The sequence below is a fragment of the Mirounga leonina genome, unplaced genomic scaffold, assembly GCF_011800145.1.
Source record: "Mirounga leonina isolate KUSES-001 unplaced genomic scaffold, KU_Mleo_1.0 Mir_82, whole genome shotgun sequence".
Classification (NCBI taxonomy): Eukaryota; Metazoa; Chordata; class Mammalia; order Carnivora; family Phocidae; genus Mirounga; species Mirounga leonina.
Genome location: NW_023270825.1, coordinates 47,326,941 through 47,353,842, shown reverse-complemented (window position 1 = coordinate 47,353,842; position 26,902 = coordinate 47,326,941). Strand labels below are relative to the sequence as shown.

Genomic DNA, 26,902 nt, shown 5'->3' with positions numbered 1-26,902 from the left:
AGTGATTCTATAATCTGGGAGCTCTAAAATAGTAATTTCTAACTTCCTTAGAAATGGCTTAGCCATGTTTAAATTAAACAGTAATACAAAATAATGAGTAACAGGAAAGAATGATTAAGATAGAAGACTATATGAGAGTTCCTAAGACATATAAGCCTACATCTTAGAAAAGTTTGATTACATGTTCTGAAAAATAACTTTGCCAATTGATAAAATTCTACCAGCTTATTTTCATTTTTTCAATATCCCTTTCATTATATACTGCTTCCTTTGCTTTTTGGACCTTCTGAATGGAAAAATCAAATATTTATAACACTATGTAAAAAACATGGATTCAAACATGACACATTTAGTTTCCACAAAAATATATTTAATAAGCTTGTTATATAAAATCAAACATTTAACATTTTCAACATTTTATCAATTCAAACTCACGGATAACTAACTTGGAGTGCTTTGTATTTTGGAAGATTACCTAAACTAAAAATATATTTACATATTTACAACACATGTAAATGTAACTGAAGAGCTACTTCAATTAATATTGAAATTCACAGAATTCTAGAGATCTATAGGCTAAAAATGCCATAAATTTTTCTGTAATCAAATGTACTGTACTAATTATGAACAATGTCTTAACTATTAAAAGGAAAAAAACTGGGAGGGAAATGGTAGGTTTTAAAGTTCTATGACAAATCCTTAGAAGATAAAAATGTGTAAAATCAATTTAATGACCAAGATTTCTTAATGAATCCCTGATTGTCATTTTTGGCAGCTCAACCCAGTCTGTGGGGATGGCAGTGTGCTACATACTGTCGGGGACCCACCACTGTCTCAGAGCCATGGTACTAAATGCTTTAAGAGCCCTGGTCAAAAGTAAGGAAGTGATAGCAACTTTTGAGTGCTGTATACACCTCTCCCATACAGGCTAAGACCTTATGCCTACATTTATTCCTAAAAAATTACAGGCCCTTTACCCTTTCATACCAAAAAATATGTTCTCAACATGTTTCAAAAGGGTTCTTTACGTTTTGGGAGGGAACCCTATATATTATATATATATACATTTATCACAATTAAGGTCCCAAATCCCATTCTGTGTTTTGAACTGCACAATGGTAATATTTAAACTAACTGATTCCAGATAATATTCCATATTAAAGCAGTACACATCTTTTTTTTTAAATACTGCATAGGTTCTGTTTTTTAAAGAAAGATATTGCTACTGTCCAAGTTTACCAAGTGATCATTCCTATTTAATATCTGGTTATAATGAGACATTTCTTGCTGCATTTGTCTTCACTGAGAATATTCAAAGCAGTTTCTAATATATAGCATTTAGAAGTGTTTGCTGTGTCGGCTCTTAAAATAATAATCATTTTTTTCTCAAAATATTTTTAATAACAAAATACATGTAAAATTAGAATTTTTAATTTCCAAAAAGCTGCCTTTATTAACCAAAGTACTTGTTTGCAGTTTTTTTAATCTGTGAAAATACTTTAAAGCCCTTACAAAACTTAAATTTTATTTTTAAAAAATTAACTTAAAAATTCTTGCCATGTTGCTGAGCATACCACTGCTGTCTCTGCTTGCGGTTTTCCAACTCTGTGAGAAGAGCCTGTCTGTAGGCTTCATACATTTTAACAATCTGTTCCAGTTCTTTCATGAAAAGCAACTTTAGCATTCCCTGGTATGTATCCAGGTCAGCCAGCTGGAAGAGTTCCCACTTCAGAATGTGGTCATATCTGTTTTAAAACATAATCATGCATATGTTCACAACACATACATAAATATGTATTTACAGCAACAAACTGATCTATTTTTATAAAGATCAACTTTATTACATCTAAACAAACCATAAGCTTTAATTAAAAATAACTCAGTTGTTAACTTACTTAAATATACTATTTTTTTAGGGGGAGGAGAAAACTGCTGATGCTACTTCATTTCAATTTAAGTTAAAAAATACCAATTTCTTTATCAATTATTCTACTATTAACATTAGACAACAATGAACACAGATTTCAAACCACTGTGGTTCTATAATTTCAGAAGAATACATATTCTACGCTATTCATAAGTTCACCTAAAGTTTAATTGTCAGGAACTTAAGAATGCTTTAGACCATATTATGCCCAAAGACAATACATAAAAATGGGCAAAGTCACTTGTGTTATTAGTGTTGACAGAACTTTCTGAGGAATGCTGTTCACTACAGCAAACAAGGAACTAAAAGAGGAATGAAGAGGAACCATCATTCGTGGGCTCTTTTCCTGAGGTTGATTAAAACAAAACAAAATCAGGCAGAAAGGGAAGAATAAGTTACTTTCAAAATGAGAGTAAGTATACTGTAGAAGTATGTGGAGAAGGACTCATGTTAGCTTGTATTTACATATATCTCAGAAGGCCTTTTAGTACTCCTGCAATGGTAAGTTGATCCCATACTGACAGGGAAGTATGCAACAAAAACAGTAATTTAATTTACACTCTGAACTGAAAGACCTGAAGACATCACTCTGATCCAATTTCCCCATCTTACAGATCAAGAAACAACCTAAAGAGGCCATATATTTCTTGCAAAACTGTTTAGTGACCAAAAAATGAGAAAGGCGGTGTTATGGACCAAACTACTTCAGAGTAATAGTTTTGAATGTTGAGATTAGACAAAGAACTTGAACTACAGCAGGTCATATACCTGTATGATAGTGAAGTTACACTTCTCAAATCATATTACAGAACAGATATAATCAGAAGCTTTGTAAATTCTAGTAAATTTATTTTTAATAGTCATTTATAATATTTCCTACCCAATGATCCTTTGTTTGGTAATTCATTTAACATCTTATTCCAAAAGGATTCTCTAATATATATTTTTAAAAGGTTTTTTAAAACGAGAAACAATAAACAAATAATGAGCAGTCAGTATGAGTCACAGACTGTGCTTGGCACATTGACTTATATTTCTGTACAACTTGGGTACGTGTAACCAGGAATACCAGGAGTACAATATGAAGAACCACAAGAGAAACATATCTTGTTGGATCCCAAATTTACCTACTTAATTACTTGAGTACTGCAAATCTATTAATAGGTATACTTGGTAGAAAGCTTTATATTCTCTTTAGTGGGAAACTCCAACATAAATTAGAGAGATACCATAAGAAATACTCAATGAGCCTCTATGAAGTAACAGTTGTGTTTCCTAGAACCTCTGCTATTCATGTAGCTTAGGATCTTATTTGTTTGAAACAAATTCATAATTTCTGTCAAAAAATCTTAACCCTCTAGAGTCAGAATTCCATAGCTAACGGGCATTTCAGCAATGTCTACTGATTCAAAATGCTTAAATTCTGAATGCCAGTTGAATTATAAGAACATTAAAGCTAATTTATCATGTGTACTTTCTAGCAAGTAAAAAGGGAGAAGACTAAATTGGTAAATATCATACTTGTTTTAAGATATGAACATCATTCTGTATAAGCATTCAAGTTTTTAAAAAAGGAAAAAGAAGGGGCGCCTGGGTGGCTCAGTCAAGCGTCTGCCTTCAGCTCAGGTCGTGATCCCAGGGTCCTGGGATCAAGCCCCACATCTGGCTCCCTGCTCCACGGGGAAGCCTGCTTCTTCCTCTCCTACTCCCTCTGCTTGTGTTCCCTCTCTCACTATGTCTCTATCAAATAAATAAATAAAATCTTAAAAAAAAAAAAAAAGGAAAAAGAAAAAAAGCTTCAGGCAATTTCCTGACTTCCCAATCACAGCATTTAGCATCAAAAATAGGATTAAGGGTAGAAGCAACAATCAGAATACTTACAGAAAATCCTTTGGGAAGAAGAAAAAGTGCTCTAGAAAAGCACAGATGAGAAAAGTATGCAAGGCACCCATTTGCATTCCAAAATCTTGCCCCCTGCTGTTTCTATGGGAATTACTTCCCTTCTCATGTAATACTTCCCAATACACTGTTTTGTTGTTTCTTAGGAAAAAATATAAAATTCCCATTCTTTTCTTCTTAACTAGACAAATCATCTGATTCCCCAGGTTTAATTTTTAGTCACTTAATGGTTTAAACATACAGGTAGGGGTGCCTGGATGGCTCAGTTGGTTAAGCGTCATCAGATTCTTGATTTGGGCTCAGGTCATGATCTCGGGGTCCCGGGGTTGAGCCCCTACATTGGGCTGCCCGCTCAGTGGGGAGTCTGCTGGTCTCCCTCTCCCTCTGCTCCTCCCACCATGTGCTCACTCTCTCAAATAAAGAAATCTTTAAAAATATATATATACAGGTGGGGCGCCTGGGTGGCTCATTCGGTCAAGCATCTGCCTTCATGATCTCAAGGTTGCCTGAGATCCCTGCTCAGCAGGGAGTCGAGTCTGCTTCTCCCTCTCCATCCCCCACGCGTGTGCTCACGTGCACACTCTAATAAATAAAATCTTTAAAATATATATATATATATACACACACACACACACACATATATATATATGTATTACATATATACACACACAAGTAAATCATTCAGAAAATAGGCTGTAAACTACTTCAGCAGCCTATGCTTATTGTATCACTTCAGCTGTTTTTCCTGGGGCAGTATTCTACTTATAAGTAACCCATGTATACAAACATCAACTGCTGTAATCCTGCAAAAAATGTGTTCACACTCCAGTGGATGCTTAAGGAGCCAAAAGTGCTGCTATTTCCAGCTCCAGGGATCACAATGCAGCCTAAGTCCCTTCCCCGGGCCTGCCCTCCTAGGGTGTGCCTACTCTTCCTTTCTGCCTTCACCCAGAGCTGGGGCGACGGTGACACTGCAGGACTGCCAAGGCAGAGGAATAAAATACGATCCATGCCACGGTACTGTTGGGCACTGGTGTTGGGGGGGGGGGTGGTGAGGAATAATGGAAAGTACGTATGTTCCTGATGGTCTTTTTCCTGTTCTATACTAACCTTATCATTTATTCTGTAGTTCAGCTTGATTACAGTTGTAGGACGCATTACAGACTTTGGTGAGCAGCTTCAGAAACATAACTTTAGTTAAATTCATAAATAAAAATTTAGAATATAAACTAAGTCAAGTTTGGAAGTATATGCAAAAATTGTTTTGGTGAGTTGCTGCTAGAGATAGAATTTTAAAACTTCAGGAAGTTAGAAGATGGGCAATTGTTTAGCAAAAGGAAAAACATGCTAGTTTTTTGACTAAAAAACCTCTCCTTTTGTTAAATGATTCTTCATTATCTACTTCATAGATAACAGCTCATCCTTTGTTGACTACATATCAACCATTTCCATCTTATGTAGAGACAAAAATTTTGGACCAACTAAAAATTTTAGCAACAGGTTCCTAAACCTCTCATTTTAAGTTTTTAAGCAGTAAAGAACTCTCATTTTAAGTTTTTAAGCAGTAAAAAAGTACCTGCTCTCTTGTTTCAGTATGGCTCATTCTGAGAGTCCTGACCTATTTGGAAAAATAACTAAGTTGCTCATTTCCTAAAGTTTTAAAGCTAGCCCACAGAACCAGAGTTGAAAGGGCTATAATCTTTGGGAGTCTGTTTCTTTTCATAAACAGCAAGGAATTCCATTTCAGTATGATCTTTTTTCCCAAAAAAGGGAAGCTTTTTATGTTATTTCTCTCTAATAATGACTATAAAGTAGAAAGAATAACCCTCCTCAATCTTATCAACTCCCAGAAATAAGAAAATTTAACAGTTGGGCATATATTCTTCCAGACTTAAGGAAAATATAAATACACATATATGGCATAAGATCAGCATACGAACAAAGGCTATACATACTGGTTGGTCAAGTGGTAACAAGAGTGAAAGAAGAGAGGGAAAAAGGGAAGAAAAGTCCATCTGCCATCATTCCTTACTCTATTCCTATACTGTATGGGTAGGATCAGATAAAGAAACTGCAGTAGGTTAGACACCAAATCAAGCTAAACATCTATGGATAAATGTGTACCTAATTTCAAGTAAACTAAAATGAAACTTTTGAAAAGCAAGGTTTATATCTTGCAAAATAATATCTATAATTAAAATCTTTTTAAAAATCACATTATCAAGGTTTACATTTGACTTGGAAAAAAAGAACCAATGCGTTAGGACTAGAACCCTGGAAGATGGTTTTGTCTCCACATCAGGCCATAGATTAAAAACTGTGAATCTGCAGACTGAGAAGAATGTTTATGCTGGTCAAAAATTAATATTTCATAGTAAATGACCAATGACTTTATAAGAATGTTAATCTGGCCTAAATGAGCAGAATCATAAATAATTATGAGACTTATCCTTGAGGTAACAAACTATTCAAATTAAAAGCCCGAAAAGAAGCCAATAAAAACAAATGGCTCTAAGCCAAAAAAATAACTTCTAAAATCCCTAGGCTAAAGGCATACATACATGCATGCATGAGCCCCCACCCAACACAGTTGGTAAATACATATTATGGTAAAAATTTAGATCAGATTTGGCTTAATTCCTTGCAAATTTTATTTCAATGATCATCCTTTAAAATTATGGAAAAGAGTTACTATTTCAAAAAAGTATATATGAAAGGTTTTACATTCCTTTTATTTGAATATCAAAGATTTAATTTTTTTCCCAAATTCACTGTCCAATCATCTTAAACTATCTAAAACTCTTCTTTGGGCTATTTTATGCTGTTAATTTTGGTTTCTGAAATACAAAAGAGTAAGGCTACAAAAACCAGGAACTAAATGTTACCTTACAGAGTTGTTGTTAAAAGTACATGTACTCATATATGAAATGCCTAGCAAAGTTTAACAAGAATTTAATAGCTGCTCAGTATATATAGTACTTATTAAATAAGTTAATAATGACAAAAATTAAGAGCATGATCCTTGAAACTAGAGATAAAGGTTCGAAATCCACCACTTAATAGTTGTATGATCTTAGCAAAGATAAAGTCTCCATTTTTTTAACCTGTAAAATGGTTTTTGGAAAGATTACATGAGATAACATATGTAAAAGTTTCACATCATAAGATACACAGGAAGCAATGGATAATCAATAACTATTTGCTTTCAAAAACTCCCTTTTCTGGGGTGCCTGGGTGGTTCAGCTGTTAAGAGTCTGCCTTCGGCTCAGGTCATGATCCCAGGGTCCTGGGATTGAGCCCCGCATCGGGCTTCCTGCTCGGCAGGAAGCCTGCTTCTCCCTCTCCAACCCCCCCTTGCTTGTGTTCCCTCTCTTGCTGTCTCTGTCAAATAAATAAAATCTTAAAAAAAAAAACAAAACTCCCGGGCGCCTGGGTGGCTCAGTTGGTTAAGCGACTGCCTTCGGCTCAGGTCATGATCCTGGAGTCCCAGGATCGAGTCCCGCATCGGGCTCCCTGCTCGGCAGGGAGTCTGCTTCTCCCTCTGACCCTCCCCTGTCTCATGCTCGCTCTCTATCTCATTCTCTCTCTCAAATAAATAAATAAAATCTTTAAAAAAAAAAAAAAAACTCCCTTTTCGGAAATCATGGCACTTTTAATATACCAGTGTTACTAATCCTTATCATGTTGGGTTATTGATCTGAATATCTACTTCTGTTTTTCCAGAAGACAGAAGCTCTTTGAGACAGATTTCATTTATTCACGATTCTATTTCAAGAATAGTGCCTACTGTGGCACCCAATAAATATCCTCAATGAGCCTGGCAAATTCACAGGCATCTTTAAAAACTAGCCCACGTATTTTCTTCTTCAGCAGCTTTCCTTGCTCCACTCAAATAATAAGAAGCTATATTAAGTGCTTATGCAAGGCAGCCACTGTGCCATGTCCTTTAAAATGCATGATCACTTACCCCCATAGCTCAGTAGAGGGAAAAAAAACTTAGATCTAAGTTCAGTGACTTGTTCAAGGTCATTCAATATGTAGATGGTGGAGCCAGAAATGAGACTCAGTTTCTTCCTGAGGGATCTTGACCACTATTTTATACCTCTGCCTCCAATCATCATCATCATCATCATCTTTACTAAGCTCTCTTAATGTACAAGGTATTGTGATTAAAAATACTTTAGATGCACTATTTTATTGAATTCTTAACCCTAAGAGTAGGCACTATTCCTATCCCCAATTTACAGAAGACAAAACTAAGTTAAGCACTCTGCATGGGGTTACACAGCTAAAAAGTATCCGTGAACTCAAATCATCTCATCCCAGAACTTGCAACCATTACCTGTATTATTTCCTCAACACCCCTCTGTCCTGCTGCTTCTTCATCCTCGTACCTAGGACTTCCCTGGGTCCTTACTTTTATCACACAGTATGTACCACTTATTTACAAGTTAATCTCCCCTAGGAGAACATAAGCTTCTTATTGTATCCCTAGTATAATATAACACAGGTCTGCATACAAAGAAAGTGAAGAATCAACAAATGTTGGCAGAACTCACATTTCTAGTCAATGATTTTTAAACTTTATAAGCTGTTGATAGCCCTTCCTCAAGTAAAATATTATTTAGAAGCCCGATATTATTAAGAGAAAAAACATAGCGCTGTGTGGGTTAAGCAGCCCAGAGACTCCATTCCAGTTCCACTCACCCCTCAACAAAACTATGCTATAAATTCACTTACTTCACAGGGGCTCGAGCATACACCTGAAGCCAGTCAGGAATTTCTGCAGTATGATATGGATTTGCAGGTACCAGAAGGGACTGATTTCTTTCGGTTTGCTGTGGCTGATATGTGACAGGAGGGGGTTGGTCATACCGAGGTACGCTAAGAAAAAAGAATCAACATTCATCAGGATAAAGGCTCTAAATCTAAATAAGAAATTGTAAAGAACAAATAATATTTAAATGTTTTTCAATGTGCCTCTTGCCCAAACTGAATTCCTTCTACCACCTAAAAAAACAGAGGTCTGACTTTTTTTTTTTTTTCCTTACCACACCATAAGGTAAAGTAAAATCCACCTTCTCTTGGAAATTAGTAGTCATTAGTGATGGATATAAACCTAAGCTAAATCTTTACATATAATTTTTTAAGGATTTTTATTTATTTGAGAGAGAGAGAGAACAAGTGGGAGGAGGGGCAGAGGGAGAAGGATAAGCAGACTCCCCGCTGAGCACGGAGCCCAAAGTGGGGTTCAATCCCAGGACCCGGAGATCATGACCTGAGCCGAAGTCAGACACTTAACCAATTGAGCCACACAGGTGCCCAAAATCCTTACATATTTTTAAGAGATTTCTTCTGTCTGGTATTTATTCTTTTCAAGGAACCCGAAAGGAAGCTATAAAAAATTTGGAGCTAAATTACAACCTTTATACCAAGGCTTAAAACTAAAAGTAATAATTTTCAGTAATAACTAGTAATTAGCTGTAAATTTATATTGGAAAGGCTGATAGTTTCTCTCAAAATGAGAATGGATACTTTCTTCCTCCGTTAGGCTGAAAAGAGGATTTGGAATATGCAGTACAGTGGGAATGAGAACTGCGCTTCAATTTCCACAATAACCATTCTGCTTTTACCAAATTATGAGAACATATGGGAGTTAGAGTTGATTAGAACCATTTTAAATCACAGAGACTTAAAACAAAAAGAAAAAACAGACCATGCTTTTAATTAGTTCTAATGGCCTAACTGGTGGGACAGAGAGAACAGCAAGGTGGAGAGGCAGTTGTTATATGGGAAAATGCTAAGGAAAAAGCACTGAACCACTTGAAGCCTAAAGACTGAAATTTGGGAGGCCAAAGTGATCTATTCCAGAATAGGAGACAAAACTGGAAGAGCCTGCTCCACACATCAATATTTATGTGTACATCAGAAAAGGTCACTGCAATACTAACCTAGGATTAAGATAATTGTTAGACTGTGATTAACAATTTAAAGATCAAAGTCCAAATGGCACTGCAATTTTATATTTATCTCTTCTTTCATAAGTAGGTACAAAGTAGGTACAAAGTGAAATATCCTTTGATAGCACAATTGGGGGGTGGGAAAGAACTGAGGCTTTGAAGTCTCATATGCCTGAGAGTTAACCTTAGTTTGGCCACCTCATGAGTTATATGAATGTGGGCAAAACTGCTTTACTTCTCTAAGCTTCAGCCTTCTTATTTGTAAAATTGGAATAAATTCATACCAAAGATGATTGTTCTCAACAGTAAATAAATGAGCTAGTAAGTCAAGTGTTCTGTATAAAGATTAGCATAATAGAGACAATCAAAAATAGTTATTAATACTATCGATGCGAGCTTAAGAAAGGTGTTTGTTCTCTCTGGTTTAATGTCTACAGAGCTGCTAAGAGAAGCAAATTGTGAAAATGCCTTGTAAACTATAACAATTCTATAATAATGTAAGGTTACTGATGATAAACAGAAAAGTCAGCTCAATATACTCTCAAATCTGGTTGTGTGGACCACAGAGTCTTCTGCCACCTGGTGATAGCAATCTGTCATCATGTTTGGTTCTTTTTTTTCCTTTTTGCATTTTCCATCATTCTTAGTCAACAAACATCTGGCTGCATTCCCACTATGTGCCTGTGTGTTGGGTGCTGGGAGTTCCACTCATCCCTGCCCTTGGTGGGAATCGTGATCAGGTAGGAGGGGGCCTGAAAATGGAGGCTAGGGAGGCCAGCAGCTTGCCTGAAATGGTTTAGAGAGTAGGCAAAGGGACCAGAGCCCAACACAGGCAGAGCAGTTGGTTTGGTTCTTTTGAAGTGATGACAATTTCAGTTGTTCAATAAACACTGACTGAGGGCCACTAAATGGAATCGCTGGGAAAAGAAACTTTTCCAAACTGAATTAATAAATCCAAATATGTAAAATGATAAAATAATGATAAAGCTTAGTTTTCTAGGGTATAATATTAAAGTATATTTTCATAACAATTTTAATGGTTCTAAAAAATGCAGAACTCTGCTATAACCAAAGATTGTATTATGCTAGATGATACAAGGAACACCTATCAACGTGCTGATGATACTCTACCCATTTTAAATTTTATGGCTCAGAGGTAGTTAACAGGAATTTATTTGCTATTTCATGACTAAGCTAGTACTAGTTTTTTTTAAATGTACTTTGAAATACAGTGTGTGTGAATTTTACATTTATATACAGCACACCGCAATTTGGATTAATCACCTTTCAAGTGCTCAATAGCTACATATGACAACTGGCTACAATATTCACAGGGCTAAAAGTTTGGTCACATGAGACCTACTGATAAGCCCAAAGGATCACTGGCTACATTTATTAAACAGATCTGGGATGTTTTGTACAGTTCCAATTTTCTCTTTCACAGTAAGAAACAGAACATAGTCAGAAACTGAATAAAACAGCAAGATGCTATAATTCAGAAGTATATTATGACATATTAGGAGGGAGGTCTGTATTATTTATAGAATTTTAAATGGAAAGAGAGATGTTTTAATTATTTCAATTTCTGGGTATCTACAATAAAAACATTTTGGTATATTAAAGCAGAATCTGATCATACGAATACTGATTATGTTTTTTGAGGTTGTTTTACAAAGTTTTTAATTTTTTTTTTTTTAAAGATTTTATTTATTTGATAGAGACACAGTGAGAGAGGGAACACAAGCAGGGGGAGTGGGAGAGGGAGAAGCAGGCTTCCCGCCAAGCAGGGAGCCCGATGCGGGGCTCGATCCCAGGACCCTGGGATCATGACCTGAGCTGAAGGCAGACGCTTAATGACTGAGCCATCCAGGTGCTCCTAATTTTTTTTTTTTAAGATTTTATTTATTTGACAGAGAGAGACACAGCGAGAGAGGGAACACAAGCAGGGGGAGTGGGAAAGGGAGAAGCAGGCTTCCTGCTGAGCACGGAGCCTGATGCGGGGCTCGATCCCAGGACCCTGGGATCATGACCTGAGCCGAAGGCAGATGCTTAATGACTGAGCCCCCCAGGTGCCCCAAAGTTATTTTTTAATTATTAAAATCACTACTAAACATAAATCCAAAGAAAAATGTCATAAGCTTTCAAATATCAAACTTCAGGATGCCTTTCTCTTTGATGAAAATATGAGCTCAAAATCTAACATTAGACAATCTCAAAACTAAAAGTTGAAAATAAAATTGATACTATACCTAGGAGCACAGGGATGCCTATATTGAGCCTTCTTATTTGTGTGATCTACATAATAGGTTCCAAATTCTGATGACTCAACTCGCTCCCATCCTGGAGGAAGTCCTTCTCGCTCAAGAGGATGGCTCCAATGAGTTGTATTTGTGTTGTGATCTATATAGTATTTTCTCCCTCTCATTGTCCAGTCCACAGACCAGCCAGGAGGAAGAGGTAAATCTTCAGAACCATGGTTAGTTAAATTTCCTAAAGATGTAGCAGCAACTCTCCCAATACCTGAGGAGGAAGAGAGAAAAAGAAGGAATAGAACAATTATTCAAAGCTAAAAAATATGACATCTGGAGAAACAGTCACAAAATTAACTATCCTAATTATACCCTTCTGTTAAAATTCATAATTTTATAAGAATTTTCATAAAACTAGCCAGTATAACTAAAATTTAATTACAAAAAGAAGGAGGAACAAGACTCCCTCTTCAGAATTAGTTTTGGTTGATGCATCTATCACCAGGCTATACAAACATTTAACTATTAGCAAAGCTACTAAACATGTATACTGCTTAAAAGAAAAGTGAAGAAAATAAAATTTCACCACATTTAAGATTTAAGATTTGACATTTCAACTAAAACAGCAAAAATAAACTTGTAAAACTGTGTCCAGTTTATAATATCTTAAATATAATCTAGCTGTGCCCTAGAACCATTAAATAAATGTATCAAAGTAGCAACATGTAAGGTCAACATACAAAAGTCAATTAAGTACCTGTATATTAACAACAACTGGAAACAAATTATACCACTTATTATAGCTCCAAAAAATCAAATACTTACATATAAGTAAAACAAAATACAGACAACAAATTATGTGCAGAATCTGTACACTGAAAACTACAAAACACTGATGAAAGAATTGAAAGACAACCTACCATGTTAATGGATTGGAAGACTCAACATAGTTAAGATGACAACTCTTCCTGAAATGACCTTTAAGTTTAAGATAATTCCAATCAAAATTCCAGCAGGAGTTTTGTAGATACAGACAGAAACAGGCTCTAAAATGTATATGGAAAGGCAAAAGAACTAGAGAAGCCAAAAACATTTTTAAAAATAAGAATAAAGTTGGAGGATTCATGCTACCTGATTTCTTTTTTTCTTAAGTAATCTCTATGCCAAACGTGGGGCATGAACTCATGACCCCAAGATCAAGAGTCACATGGTCTACCAACTGAGCCAGCCAGGTGCCCCTCATACTATGTGATTTTTAAGACTTACTATAGAGTAATCAAGACAGTATGATATTGGCAAAAGGACAGACAGATCAATGGAACAAAGAATCCAAAATATACCTACACATACACAATCAATTGATTTTTAACAAAGGTAAAAAGGCAATTTGATTGAGAAAGGGTAGTTTTCAACAAATGACGTTGGAACAACTGGAATCCATATGCAAGAAAATTAATCACAATCTATACCTTCTACCTTCTTTTATAAAAATGAACTTAAGATGGATCATATATCTAAATGTAAAACATAAAAACTATAAATCTTTTAAAAGAAAAAGGAGGATAAATTTTCGTGACCTTTCATTAGATAGAGTTCTTAATCATGATGCTGAAAGTGTAATCCATGAAACAAAAATATTGGTAAATTGGACTTTATCATAATTAAAAATGTTTGCTCTATGAAAGACATTGTTAATAGAAAGAAAATCAAGCTACAGACTGGGAGAAAATATTTACAAGTCACAAATTAGACAAAGGATTTTTTTTTTTTTAAAGATTGTATTTGAGAGAGAGAGAATGAGAGAGAGCAGGAGAGGGAGGAGGGTCAGAGGGAGAAGCAGACTCCCTGATGAGCAGGGAGCCCGATGTGGGACTCGATCCCAGGACTCCAGGATCATGACCTGAGCCGAAGGCAGATGCTTAACCATCTGAGCCACCCAGGCGCCCTAGACAAAGGATTTTAATCTAGAATTCATAAAGAACTCTCAAAACACTAGGAAAATATTTTAAATGGGCAAAAGATTTGAACAGGCACTTCAAAGAAGATATATAGATGGTAAATGAGCAGATAAAAAATGCTCAAATCATATTAACCATCACGGACAGTGCTAATTTAAAAAAACCCTACAAATTAAAACCACAATGAAAGGACAATACACATCTTTGAGAATGGCCAAAAAAAAGGAAAAAAAAATCTGACAACATAAGTTGTGATGAGGATGTGAAGCAACTGAAACTCTCATACACTGCTGGTGGAAATGCAAAATACTTCAGCCACTCTGGAAAACACTTCAGCAAGGTCTTATCAAGTTAAATATGTTTTCCATATGATGCAGCAATTCTATTCCCAAATATTTAACCTAAACAAATGAAAATGCTTCTTCACACAAAAACCTGTATGGGGATGTTTATAGTGTTGAAAATGGAAACAACCCACATGTCCTTCAAGAGAATGAGTAAACCAGTACAATCATACAGCGGAATCTACAGTAAAAAGGAACTAATTATTGATACATGCAACAACATGGATAAATCTCAGAGGCATTACAGAGAGTGAAAGGAGCCAGCCTCAAATGTCTGTACATTGTATGATTCCATTCATATGAAATTATTGCAAAGGCAAAACTACTAGGACAGAAAATTGTGGTTGCCAGGAATTAGGGGTGCGGTGAAAAGACCAAGCAACTGTCACAGACCAAAGAACACTAACTACACAAAGGAACAGCAATGAGGTAATTTTTAGGGGTGACTGAAATGTTCTATAAACTGATTGTGTTGGCATTACATAGATCGATTGATCGATCGATCTATCTATATCAAAATTCACAGAACTCTGTACCTTAAAAAAAAACCCTAACTTTACTGTTTGTTATCTATCTATCTCAAAATTCACAGAACTCTGTACCTTAAAAAAAAACCCTAAGTTTACTGCTTGTTATCTATCTATCTATATCAAAATTCACAGAACTCTGTACCTTAAAAAAAAAAACCTTAAGTTTACTGTTTGTTATTGGGGGGGGAGGAAAGAATACCCTGGCTGCATCGTTTTATTCTCACAGAAGAATAGTAATTGTGTATAACTAATCACCCCAAACTCCAAGATTTAGTTTATTTTCATAGATTAATGACACAGATTGAGCTCTGCATGAGTTTTTCCTTGTTGATGTACAATCATCTTGATAAAAACTTCATTTAATTCAATATACATGTGAGAACTGCCAAAAGCATGTCAGAGCAAGAACAGTAAAGAAGTGGAGATAAGAACAGAGCACTGCGAAAAACTAGTTAGCCCAAAACACTACCCTGGTAATTTCTCCTTGTCCCTCCACAATCCTCCACCCTCTCCAGCAATGTAGGAGGTGATTTCAAATAACTGGTAAAGGAAAACTCAATTTGCTTAATATGTATAATAAGAATAGCACAACATCAATCTATAAGAAAAATTAGTTTTGCAAAAAAAAAAAAGGTACAAATTTATTAAAAAGAACATTCGGAAAAATGTCCCAAAGCAGAAAAAAAATGCAACTAAATTCTCCCATTAATTAAGAGAAAAAAGGAAGCAATCAATTCTCTAAAAGACCACAAAGAAAAGCAAGAATCCAAAAGATGGTAAGGCAACAGAGATAAAAGCTGTGCTCAGGAAAGAAAGAAAGATGAAGACAAAAACTGGAAGAACAAACATGCAGTGTTCGTTACAATGGAGAAACCTGGCAAATCTTAACCAAGTATGATCGTTAATATCACCAATAATGTCATATACATATACAAGTATCTCCCTATATTTGACATGATGAGGATACTTCACCTCTGTGCTTATTCTTTCCAAAAACCAAAAGCCCCATCTAATCATGAGAAAGACATGAGACAAAATCTAAATTGAAGGACAGTTCACAAAATATCTAGCAAGTATTCCTCAAAACTATCAAGGTCATGAAAAACAAGAAAAGACGAGGCAACTGTCACAGACAAAGGACACTAAGGAGAAATGACAACTGCGTGCAGTGTGGTACTCTGATTGGATCCTGGAACAGAAAACTGACATTAATGAAAAAACTGGCAAAATCCAAATAAAACTTGGGAGTTAATAAAAAATTCTTGAGTTCACAGATACTAAAAATAAAAACTCAGTTTACCTTTGGAGGTATCTAGGGTGCCAATTCATTATTCTAAAAACTAGTAAATAAAGGGAAAGATTTAGTATTTATCCTTTCTTATATGAATAGCAACCAAATAATTGATGAGACAGTTATTATAGAATTCCAACTAATCGAGAAGAAATGACAGAATTAGGGTATCGCCATTTGCAAAACCTAATGAAATACTGGATCTAGCCAATGATCATTAATGGCTGTCAAATCAACAGGGAAAAGGCCGATGGAGAACTTCATGATGAATGAACTGTACTGACATCTGATCCCATCATTAATTTTAGGATCAAAAAGAGAAATTAGTCATTATGTGTCTCTGGAACTGATGCAGCAGAATGTATACAACAGCATCTATGAACTATTTTGGCAAAAAGAGAAATGCAAGAAAGAAAATAAACACAGTCACAGTATCCTTTTAGAAGAAAGGCATATATTTCTAAAACATATGGGAACTACAGAACAAAACAAAGCTAACAAGCCTTTTGGTGAAATGGACCTTGGTTTCTGTCAAACTGCAACTGAAGGTTTATTTAATAAGTGTAGCTTAAGCAATTTCTGTACTTAAAGAAAAAATGTTTAAACAAAAAAGAAATAAGGCAATGTCTAAAGACATGCACATAGCAAATGACTTTAAAATCACATTTTAAAGCATGCAATGGCTTTATATTTTCTCATACTTCCATCATTAAAAATGTTGTATTACTGGCCATAACCAAGGATAGCAATTTAAAAAAATTAGAGTCAATTCACTGTACTCATACTGAGTTATTCATAAAAATGAAAACTTTTTGGCCCAACAGAGGTCCCCCTGGAAATACATAAACAGATTTCTAAATACAAACATTTTTAAAAACAAAAACTCTTATAGTAAAAAATAATAATAAAGTAATAAAAACTGTATAAGCTTAGAGATCAAAGTTGTGACAATTTTATTCATCTGCTTGGAAAATCCAAATTTCCATATACTGAACTTGCCTAAATCTAGAAACACATACACCTCTACATTTAAACAACATTAGGTACCAAACACCAGATTTAAACTATGATAAAATGTGAAATTCATATTTAGAGGAAACACAAAGACCCCTCTGTAAAAATTCATATTTTTTTTTAATTAAACCTCAACAATTTGATAAGGGGGCCAAGATGTCCTCAAAGTTCCAAACAGGCTCATCAGCTTTACCAGTGCCATCTAAAACCATGATTCCTAACCTTTTCATGATACACTCCACCTGTACTTTCTGAAAGTGCCATGTGCACTAATTTTTTTCAAACTATTTGGGATAATTTTATAAAACCTATTGAGAGAAGAATGTACAATACAAAAAGACTAAAAATCAGATTTAAAACAAAACATTCCTAGTAATAAAATAGGTCCAGAAGACAGGGAGGAAAAAAAAGCTATGTTAAGCTCTAACACATGAGACCTCTGCTCTAAGTTCAGCCAGGAAGTTGAAACTTCAATAGCCAAACATGTCAAATCTGGAAAAAGCATAGAAGAGCACAAAACACTCTTATAAAAGGCATGAACACTAACAATTATGAGTGTCTCCTCTGTCCCTGACCCTTTTCCAAATTTATTATTTCATATTCAAAATAGCTCTATAGGTAATAGAATCACTACCAATTTACAGATGAGAAAACAAAGGTTCAAGTAAGTTATTTCCAAAGCCAGAGAATGGTATACAAATGAAAAATTTATTACTAACAAAGTAATCAACAAACAAAAGATCAACTGTAATTCTTCAAAGAAAAGTATGACTGCTGATAATAAAAGAAAAAACAAGCTACCAATTTTGAATTCAATCAGTGGAAAAATAAGAACTTGTTTCTGGAGATACAAGGAAAAAATTTTAGTTTTTGTGTATTTTAGAAAAGAATGAGTGGCACTCATAATCCTCAGAATAACTTCAATTTGAAGGGATTGAATTGTGCAAACACCTTCCATGTATATAAAGTAATACATTCATAAACTAAATACATTATTACCCAAACACAAGGATAAAAGTATTATTTTGTCTCTCCACCAAGACTTTACTAGGTATGTCTCCAAAGAATTTAATCTCATACAACCCGGCAGATATCTGTGAAACCTGCCCTTACAGACAAAGTTTGAAAATTCTGGTTTACTAATTTTGTAGTGGCTACAGAGAATAAAATGGAATCTGGAACTCTAATGAAGGTCCACAAGCTTCAGGGTAATGAACACTAAATGCCATAGCCCAAGTTACAATTAAGATGTTGATAAAGAGATCTAAAGAGATCTACCTTTTCTCCTCCTCTGCAAAATAATTACAAATAAAGTTGTGGCCCTAAAGATTATTAACCACTTCTCAAAGATGATTCTGGGTTCACTAAATATTTATGCATTTCTTGGAGTAAACATTATTTCAGTGTTTTTTTGTAAAGGCTGACACTTTTCAGTTTGATTTTGGTAACCTGACTTCTTTAGTCATCTTTAAAAATAAGTTTTAAAAGTCTGTTACTTAAAACTGTATAGAACCAAATTATTTAAATGAAAAACAAAGGAATTCATTCTGCCTTTAGTACTCCAACTGAAGACTTCCTGTTAACAGCTAAATTCCTTCCTTTGGCCCATAGGGTAGGTGCCTGCCCAGTACACTGGCCAAATGTTAACGGTCAGATTTCACCGCTAAACCTAGAACTTGCTAAGCCCTGAAACCCCCTGAGATACTATACAACCTGTTTTTGGCTTCTGCCAAATACAATAAAATAAAGTTAACCCTTAAGATAAGGTATTTACTGAAGGTCTAAGTAACTGGCAGGATATACTACTTGCATTAAGTCATTACCAAACTATTTTCTTCCTTATCTTAATGTTTACCAACTTAGTAACAACAATCAAAATTTAAAGGTTGTGAAAATAAATCTGTCTATAGCACATCTTTACCCTCCCACAAACTTACTTTCTCCTTTCCATTCACTCTAATTCCTTGAATTCTCTTCAGCATTAATCTCGAAAACATGGTTTCAAGTCTTTTCAAGATGAATTCAAGAAACTTCCAGCTATTGTTTCATATTCAGATTTTTTCCTTCTGGAAAAGACAGCTGTTAGGCTTTTCTGCTTGGTTAGTAATTGGTTATTAATCCTTCCCTGACACTTAACAGACTCCTTCAAAAAAGCACTGTTTTTCTCTAAAAGGTAAAACATTAAATCTTATTGCCCTGATATAAATTAATGCTATTAAGTGAAATTTCTCACATTATCACTCTAATAAATGCAAATCTTTTTTAAAAATGACTCCTCAGTTTGAAAAAGTATCCAATTAATTTGTATTTTATTTATCCCTAGTTCATGATTGGAAAGTTATTTTGAAATCTGTCATTAAACTTATAAAAACTATGTCAGACTGCCACTAAGAGAGGATCAGTAGAAATTTAGTTCTTGCAGTATTTCCTCAATGACACTCTGTGAATCAGAATTTTAAAACAATATTTTAACATGGCATTATTAATTCTTCATACTTTCATTTAGGAAGAAAAGTGTCATGAGTTCTCAGTGATGTTTGCAATATAAATACACATGATAAAAGTAAGTGCGAAGAACAATCTGTATTTATGGTAAACAAACTGTTTTAAGCTTTTATTCCTGCTACCTCTCAGCCACCAAAACTGTCTTAAGACTCCAGACTTGAAATCTCTGGATTCATTCACTTAGTCAACCATCTATGCTAATCCTATCTGAATCTTCTCTTTTCCCTATCTCTCATATCCCATTTGTGGCCAAGTCCCATCAATGCAGATGAGTCCCACTTCTCCCCTTTCTAAATGTTTGCAGCCCAAGTCAGGTCCTCATTAACATTTAAAATAATAACCTCCAAACATTCACCAAATGGAAGATTATGAAGTCAATGAAACTACCCATAAATAGTATATAACATTAAGAAATTTATTCAAGTAAAAAGCAGGGATATAAAACTGTACAGAATATAATCACAACAATGTTAAAAAAAAAAAAAAAGAATACCATAGGAAAAGATGAAGGAAATAACTGAAATACAACGAATCTCTGGCCTGATGAGCACTTTCCCTTAACTTTTCTGCTTTTTGCAAATTTTCTACAGTAAGCAGCTATTACTCTAAAAAATGATTTATTTTTTAAAACTTACTATTTTGTTTGGGTAACAAATCATTTCTGAGGTTTAAAACTTATGATATTAGAAACAGCCAAAATAAACACCAAAGTATGCAACTGTCTAATCCTTTAACCTATACATTCTTTAAAAACAAAAAGGCATGGGGCGCCTGGGTGGCTCACTTGGTTAAGCCACTGCCTTCGGCTCAGGTCATGATCCTGGAGTCGCGGGATCGAGTCCCGCATCGGACTCCCTGCTCGGCAGGGAGTCTGCTTCTCCCTCTGACCCTCCCCCTTCTCATGCGCGTGCGCTCTCTCTCTCAAATAAATAAATAAATAAAATCTTTTAAAAAAAAAAAAAGGCACTGGGGTGCCTGGCTGGCTCAATCAGTGGAGCAGGCGACTCTTAATCCCCACATTGTGAGTTCCAGCCCCACGCTGGGTGGAGATTACTTAAAAAAAAAAAAAAAACCACCAAAATCTTAAAAACAAAGACACTCATCCATGCTCATTTCTATATGCCTAGAAAACCTCTCCTCTTCGATGTCCCAATGAAATTCCAATGTCAGCTTTCACAAAATAAGCTTTTACCAACTATTCTCCATTATTCCTCAGTTTTCAAAACTCCAGGGATTTACTTCTCCTAAACCCATAATTAAGTCTCATTTTTCCCTTAAAAGCATCACAGACTTGCCTTTCCTCTCCAATACCCCTGGTACCTGCAGTCATCTTTTCTCCAGCACTCTATCCTGAGTACAACTAGTAATCTTTAAACACTGCTTTCATAAAAATGACTTGTCTTTGAAATCTGCAATGGCTTCTGTTTGATTTAAATTTGTTTGTTTGATTAAAATTTAAATCCTTCAGCTTGTTATTGGACCACAGATCTCCTTTCTACCTCACATCTTCTTTCTTCCAGTTAGTAGAACTACATAGTTCCTTGGATTTACAAGTGCACTCTGTTTTCAGCAGGGCTATTCCAAATTTTTCGTCTAAAATGCCTTTCTTCTGCCCCATTAAACTAAAGTCCAAGCTCAAAGCACAGTTCAAGTTCTACCTCTTCCATGAATCGTTCTTTAAGTGTAATAATCATTCTTCTCTCTCTTCCAACTCCCTACTGCACTTACTGTCAGTACCACAGAGTATAACAACTGTTCTGTGATTACTGTGCATATACTGGTTTTGTTCCCCAAATAAGATATCAGAGAGCAGATACCAAGAAGGTCAGAGAAAATGCTAGACACATAAATGATTAATACTACATGAATAAGGGCGCCTGGGTGGCTCAGTCAGTTAAGCATCTGGCTCTGGTTTTCAGCTCAGGTCATGATCTCAGGGTTGTAAGATCAAGCCCTACATCGGGACACGACAGGCATGGAGCCCGCATAAGATTCTCTCTCTCCCTCTTACTCCGCCCCTCACCCCCCAAAATACTAAATGAATGTTTTCTACATTCCTGCTCCAAACTGTTTGTTTGTTGTTGTTTTGAGAGAGACAGGAGGGAGAGAGAGAGAGACAATCTTAAGCAGGTTCCACACCCAGCATGGAGCCCGATGCCAGGCTCGATTTCATGACCCTGAGATCATGACCTGAGCCGAAATCAAGAGTCAGACACTTTAACAGACTGAGCCACCCATGCGCTGTTTTCAAGTTACTTTGTTTGAAGTTTCATAGGTTAAAAAGTAAATGTCTCATGGATTTATTTTTATCCTGCCAAGATTTAAAGCCTGCAACTTACCAGGAAAAAAACAATTAGATAAAAAACTTTAATTTTCAGCTTGCTTCAGTTTATCTAGTGTAATCCAGTACTCTGGGAATAAAGTAGAACTGTGCATTTTTCCTATCTCTTCTGCTCCTTGTACAAGTATTCCCAAGTTAGCAAATATGGAAAACAAATTTTAAAAAATTATATGGCTAGTATTTTTATTCCTAAAAGAACAAAAGGACAGACAACACACAATTAACCATTTGACAGTAAGTCTTTGTGACCAACCTGGGAAATAATTATTGGCCTAGGAAAACAGTTTTGCTAGGAGAAACAGTGCAGGCTGTAGCTAAGGAATGATGCAGTTGCCCAAGGTATCCTTTACTGTGCCCAATTCTTCCTATCCACCTTTCCTTTCTCAGGTTTAAGACCAGGTTCTTTGAAACTCTAACCTTCCCATTCTATCAAACCTAAACCTAGATTCAATCCAACTGTAGACATTAAATTCTCTAGGTTTTCAAGGTTCATAGTGTTAACAGTCTAGATAGCCGGGCGCCTGGGTGGCTCAGTTGGTTAAGCGACTGCCTTCGGCTCAGGTCATGATCCTGGAGTCCTGAGATCGAGTCCCACATCAGGCTCCCTGCTTGGCAGGGAGTCTGCTTCTCCCTCTGACCCTCCTCCCTCTCATGCTCTCTGTCTCTCATTCTCTCTGTCTCAAATAAATAAAAATTAAAAAAAAAAAAATCTTTAAAAAAAATAAAATAAAATAGTCTAGATAGCCTTCAGGTAAGTACTAAATTTTTATAAAATGAGTTAATAAAATAAATGGGCACAAAATTCTTTCACTCAGCATAGATTACGAATTATTTGCAAGCTGGCTTAAGAAAACTGGCAAAATGGAAAAGTATTTTTCTGGTAGTGTCTGTTGGGTTCCCAAGAAAATCCAGAAAAGAGCATCTTTTTAATTGTTAATAAATCTAAACTAATGTAGGATTTATAATTTTAAGTTACCTGAAGCATGTCTCCCCTGATTCTGTGGCATTCTTTGGAAGAGATCGTGGTTGTATTCATAGTATCTATAGTCTTCATGTGCACGATCTCCAAGTGGGCGCCTTCTCTGACCATCAAAATAATTATCTGAATAATAATATCGGGAACCAGAGTCTCCATTTTCAACAGCAAAATTAACTTCTGTTAAAAATGACTGAGAAGAGCCATACTCTCTAGGGACATCTGCTAGACTCCGGGCGAGATAAGAAGGTGCAGATAATCTGTTGCTTTCTCTTCTCATTATTTCATGAGGTGTTCTTTGAATTGGAGTTCTTAGGAAACTCTGGTTTCTGGAAACTATTCCATCTCCAGATGCTGAAAAGGCATTAGGACTTGAGTCTGGCAGACAGATATCAGTTCGTCTTGGAATTGTGGGACCATGCCGAATAAATGAAGGCATGAGATCTACAATAAAATAAAACAGAGTAAAATGACTACTTCAGTTAGTAATAATTACACTTTTCAAAATTTGTTCATTTACATCTATTACCCCCAAATGCAAAATTTCAATGGACTTAAGCAAACACAATTTAAAATTCTGATTTAAGATAGTACTTGGGTATTTTAAAATTAAGGCTAATTTAATTAGTATTTTCCCACTCAAATGAATTTATAATTTGTATGAATGTGGTATGTGTACATTTAGTCAGAATCAAACGTATTCTGCATACCACCATACATAACATGATGAAATGTCAGTAAGCTTAATTACGGTTAATGAAATACTCATGAATAAATGTGTAAAAATAAGAAACAACCTAATAAATAGATACACATCACCAACATAATTTAAGATTATTCTGTTTGTTGATTTCACTTCATTTTCAAAATACCCAAAAATCCTTTTACAAGCAAACACAATTTCAAAAATAAAACAGAACATAATGCTATTCCCAAACATGTAAAAGTGGATTCCTTTCAAAAGACTTTAAAATAATCTGGTTTCCTCTCAGAATTACGTAATACTAGTACAGTAATCAAAAATTGGAAAGTAAAAAATTTAGCTATGAAAACTAAAAAATAAAAAGATCTCATTTCAAAGAGCCATACAAATGTTCAATCAGTTCAAAAATGCCAAGCCTGGGGCGCCTGGGTGGCTCGGTTGGTTAAGTATCTGCCTTCAGCTCAGGTCATGATCCCAGGGTCCTGGGATTCAGCACCACATCAGGCTCCCTGCTCAGCGGGAGGTCTGCTTCTCCCTCTCTTTCTGCCCCTCCTCCTGCTTGTGTTCTCTCTCTCTCTCTGTCAAATAAATAAATATTTTTTTAAAAATGCCAAGCCCGAAACTATGGCTCCCTTAAGAACACACAATTATAATTCAAAACAGAAGATAAGAGTAGAACAATGGCCTTCAGGATATAGTACTTCTAAATACAGAACTTAAGTGGCTTAGACATGTCAGGTTACAAAGCAAATGACTTTATAACATGAAAAAAAACTAGATTTGGAAACTGTTTTATTCATTTATTAAGTAAACAATATTAGACAGCACTGATATTAATAAGCTTCAGAAGCTAACTCTAGACAGAAGTTAATATCCAAATAAACTTGCTTTAAAGTATGGCTAACATGGGGTGCCTGGGTGGCTCAGTCAGTTAAACCTCTGACTGGAGTTCAGCCTCAGGTCGTGATCCCAGGGTGGTGAGATCAAGTCCCCTGTCTGAGCTCAGCAGAGTCCACTGCACTCTCTCCCCCTCTCTCTTAGCCCCTCCCCCCTTCAGTTTCTCTCTCTCTCTCTCTCTCTCTCTCTCTCTCCTCAAAAAAGAAAAAAAATCTAAAAAAAAAAAAAAGAAATCAATTTTCAGGGGTGCCAAGTTGGATCAGTGGGAGGAATGAGCTGCTCTTCATCTCAGGGTTGTGAGTTAGAGCCCCATGCTGGGTGTCGAGATAACTTAAATAAATGAACTTTAAAAAAAATAAATAAAAATCAATTTTCTGGTTACTGATGTACCCATTCATCTATTTTGTTGTTCTATAAGAAAGCACTGCAAATACAAGGATAAATCTCTAAGGCTAATGATGTGGTTATTATTTAAAAAACATGCTCTCCACACCTTTCTGTGTGATCCTGGGTAAATACTAGGAACCTCTACGAACAGCTTTCCCAATTACAGAATGAGGTAATGCTTAAGTCACAAGATTTGTAGGAGCTTCCAAGAAGGACACTTACACGAAGTGCCCACCATGCAGTATGAATATCAAAATATTAGTTCCTTATCTCGCAGATGTTTTGAACACACAAGCAAGAATTTAAAATTCAAAAGATACAGCTGAAAAAGCAGAGTCAAATGCTTAAACTGAAAAGTGTGGCGGGGAGGCAGAGAGAAACACAAACTATTAAAGTTCAAAAAAAAAAAAACTTTTTGGCAATTTCTCCTAAAGTACGATAGAAATTTTTGCGTACTTCGCCTTTTTTTTGGACTCGGGGAGGGAAGGTGGTATTTGAAGCAATTCTCACTTAAATACCCAAACACACATGATTTTGGCTTCTCTAAGATCTAAGACTGATGATGAGGCTTTGGATAGCGGCTACAACAGCGACGATTAACTGTCACCTCCTCATGTCTACAACACGCAAAAGGGCTAAGGAATTCTGCCCGAGTTCGCACAACTTCCTGCACGGACGAGTGACACCCGAAATGTTTGCAAACACAAGGCATACCTCGAGGTATCTAGAAGAGGAAAAAGTGTGCCCCAGTCTAATCACTTTCACCCCTGTAGCATCAGGGAATCAGCAATTTAAGCGTTCCCAAAGAACCTCTTCTAGTAATCAAAACGAAACAACACTCCGCCCTGGAGGGGAACGGGAAAGTTTGTTATTTTCAGGGAGGCCCACGGGGGAAGGACTAATCTAAACTTCTTACACTTTATCGGCTTTCGAACAATGACCACCACTTCAGGCACAACACAGTTTTAGAAAATAGTATTTCACGGAGACCAACAGGAAAGAGAAGCCGCAGGGAGCCGCGTCGGGCGCCCGCGAGGCTCCCGGCTGCCGCTCGGGCCAGGTGTGGGTGCGCCCCGCCCGACACTCACTCCGCAGCAGAGGCGACGTCTCTTTCTTCACGTACTTCCCCTGCACCTCGGCGGGCTTGGACACTTCGTTCTTGGTTTTCTTTCGGGACAGCATCCTTGTCGACGAGGCCCCAGGCCGCGTCAAGCAGCCTCCTTAGGGCTCCGCGAAGGGCGATGGCCGGCCCCGCCGCCACCTCCGCCGGCGCCTCCGCCTCCTTCCCTCCCGAGCCGCCGCCGCCGCCGCCGCCTCTCCGCAGCCCGGGGTCGCCCGCAGGGACTGCCGCATGTTCGGGGCGCTAAGCGCGCCGGCCACAACTCAGTCACTTGTCAGTTCCTTCCTGGAAATCTGCTCGCTCCGCGATGCTGCCCGAGAACTCCGTGAGCAGAGGCCAGAAACGCCCGGCCAGGGCCATGGTCCGTTGAGGGCCGCCTGGTAACCGCTACCGCCGCCGCCGCCTACGTCCCGTAAACTTTCCCCGCGGCCGCTGGGAATTCTGGGAAACTCGACGCAGCGCGAGCGCCGCCGCCCTTCCCCCACCCCAGCTCCGGGGCGCGGCTCGGGCTGCGGGACGCCGGGCGGCGCTGTCAGCTAACGGGCGGGCCCCTCTGCCTCCTCGGAGGAGAAGCGGGTCTTGCGGTCGGGAGACCAGGACCAAGTCCGCCCGACTGAGCGCGGGAGGCCGTCGCGCGCTCTTGCCGTGGAGCCCCTTCTACCCACAGATGTTTCCCCGGGACCTTGAGGGAGCGGGCGACGCCTCCCGGAGAAGCGTTCTTGTCGTCATACTTGTGTGAGGACGTCCCTGCCGGAGTTTCTTGGGCTGGTAAATTCAGGTCCCTGATAACGCAGAATGCGA

The 26,902-nt window shown here is 36.8% G+C and overlaps 1 protein-coding gene across 1 annotated transcript; it reads right to left on the bottom strand.

Annotated features, from left to right (window-relative positions):
- Nucleotides 1–353: 353 nt before the first annotated feature.
- On the bottom strand, nt 354–26,521 carry SAV1 (salvador family WW domain containing protein 1). The gene is made up of 5 exons (XM_034992441.1): nt 26,070–26,521; nt 22,995–23,438; nt 12,036–12,306; nt 8,567–8,710; nt 354–1,745 (listed from the first exon to the last, which is right to left on the bottom strand). Exons 1-5 carry the CDS (start codon nt 26,161–26,163, stop codon nt 1,544–1,546), a joined length of 1,155 nt encoding a protein of 384 aa, XP_034848332.1. The 5' UTR covers nt 26,164–26,521; the 3' UTR covers nt 354–1,543.
- Between the last annotated feature and the right edge of the window lie 381 nt (nt 26,522–26,902).

Coding starts and splice junctions, on each gene's coding strand:
- SAV1 (XM_034992441.1), bottom strand. CDS start 26,163: ATGCTGTCCCGAAAGAAAACCAAGAACGAAGTGTCCAAGCCCGCCGAG. Junction 12,307..22,994: donor TCAGGGGAGACATGCTTCAG/GTAACTTAAAAT, acceptor CTTCCTCCTCAG/GTATTGGGAGAGTTGCTGCT. Junction 8,711..12,035: donor AGGCATCCCTGTGCTCCTAG/GTATAGTATCAA, acceptor CTTTTTTCTTAG/CGTACCTCGGTATGACCAAC.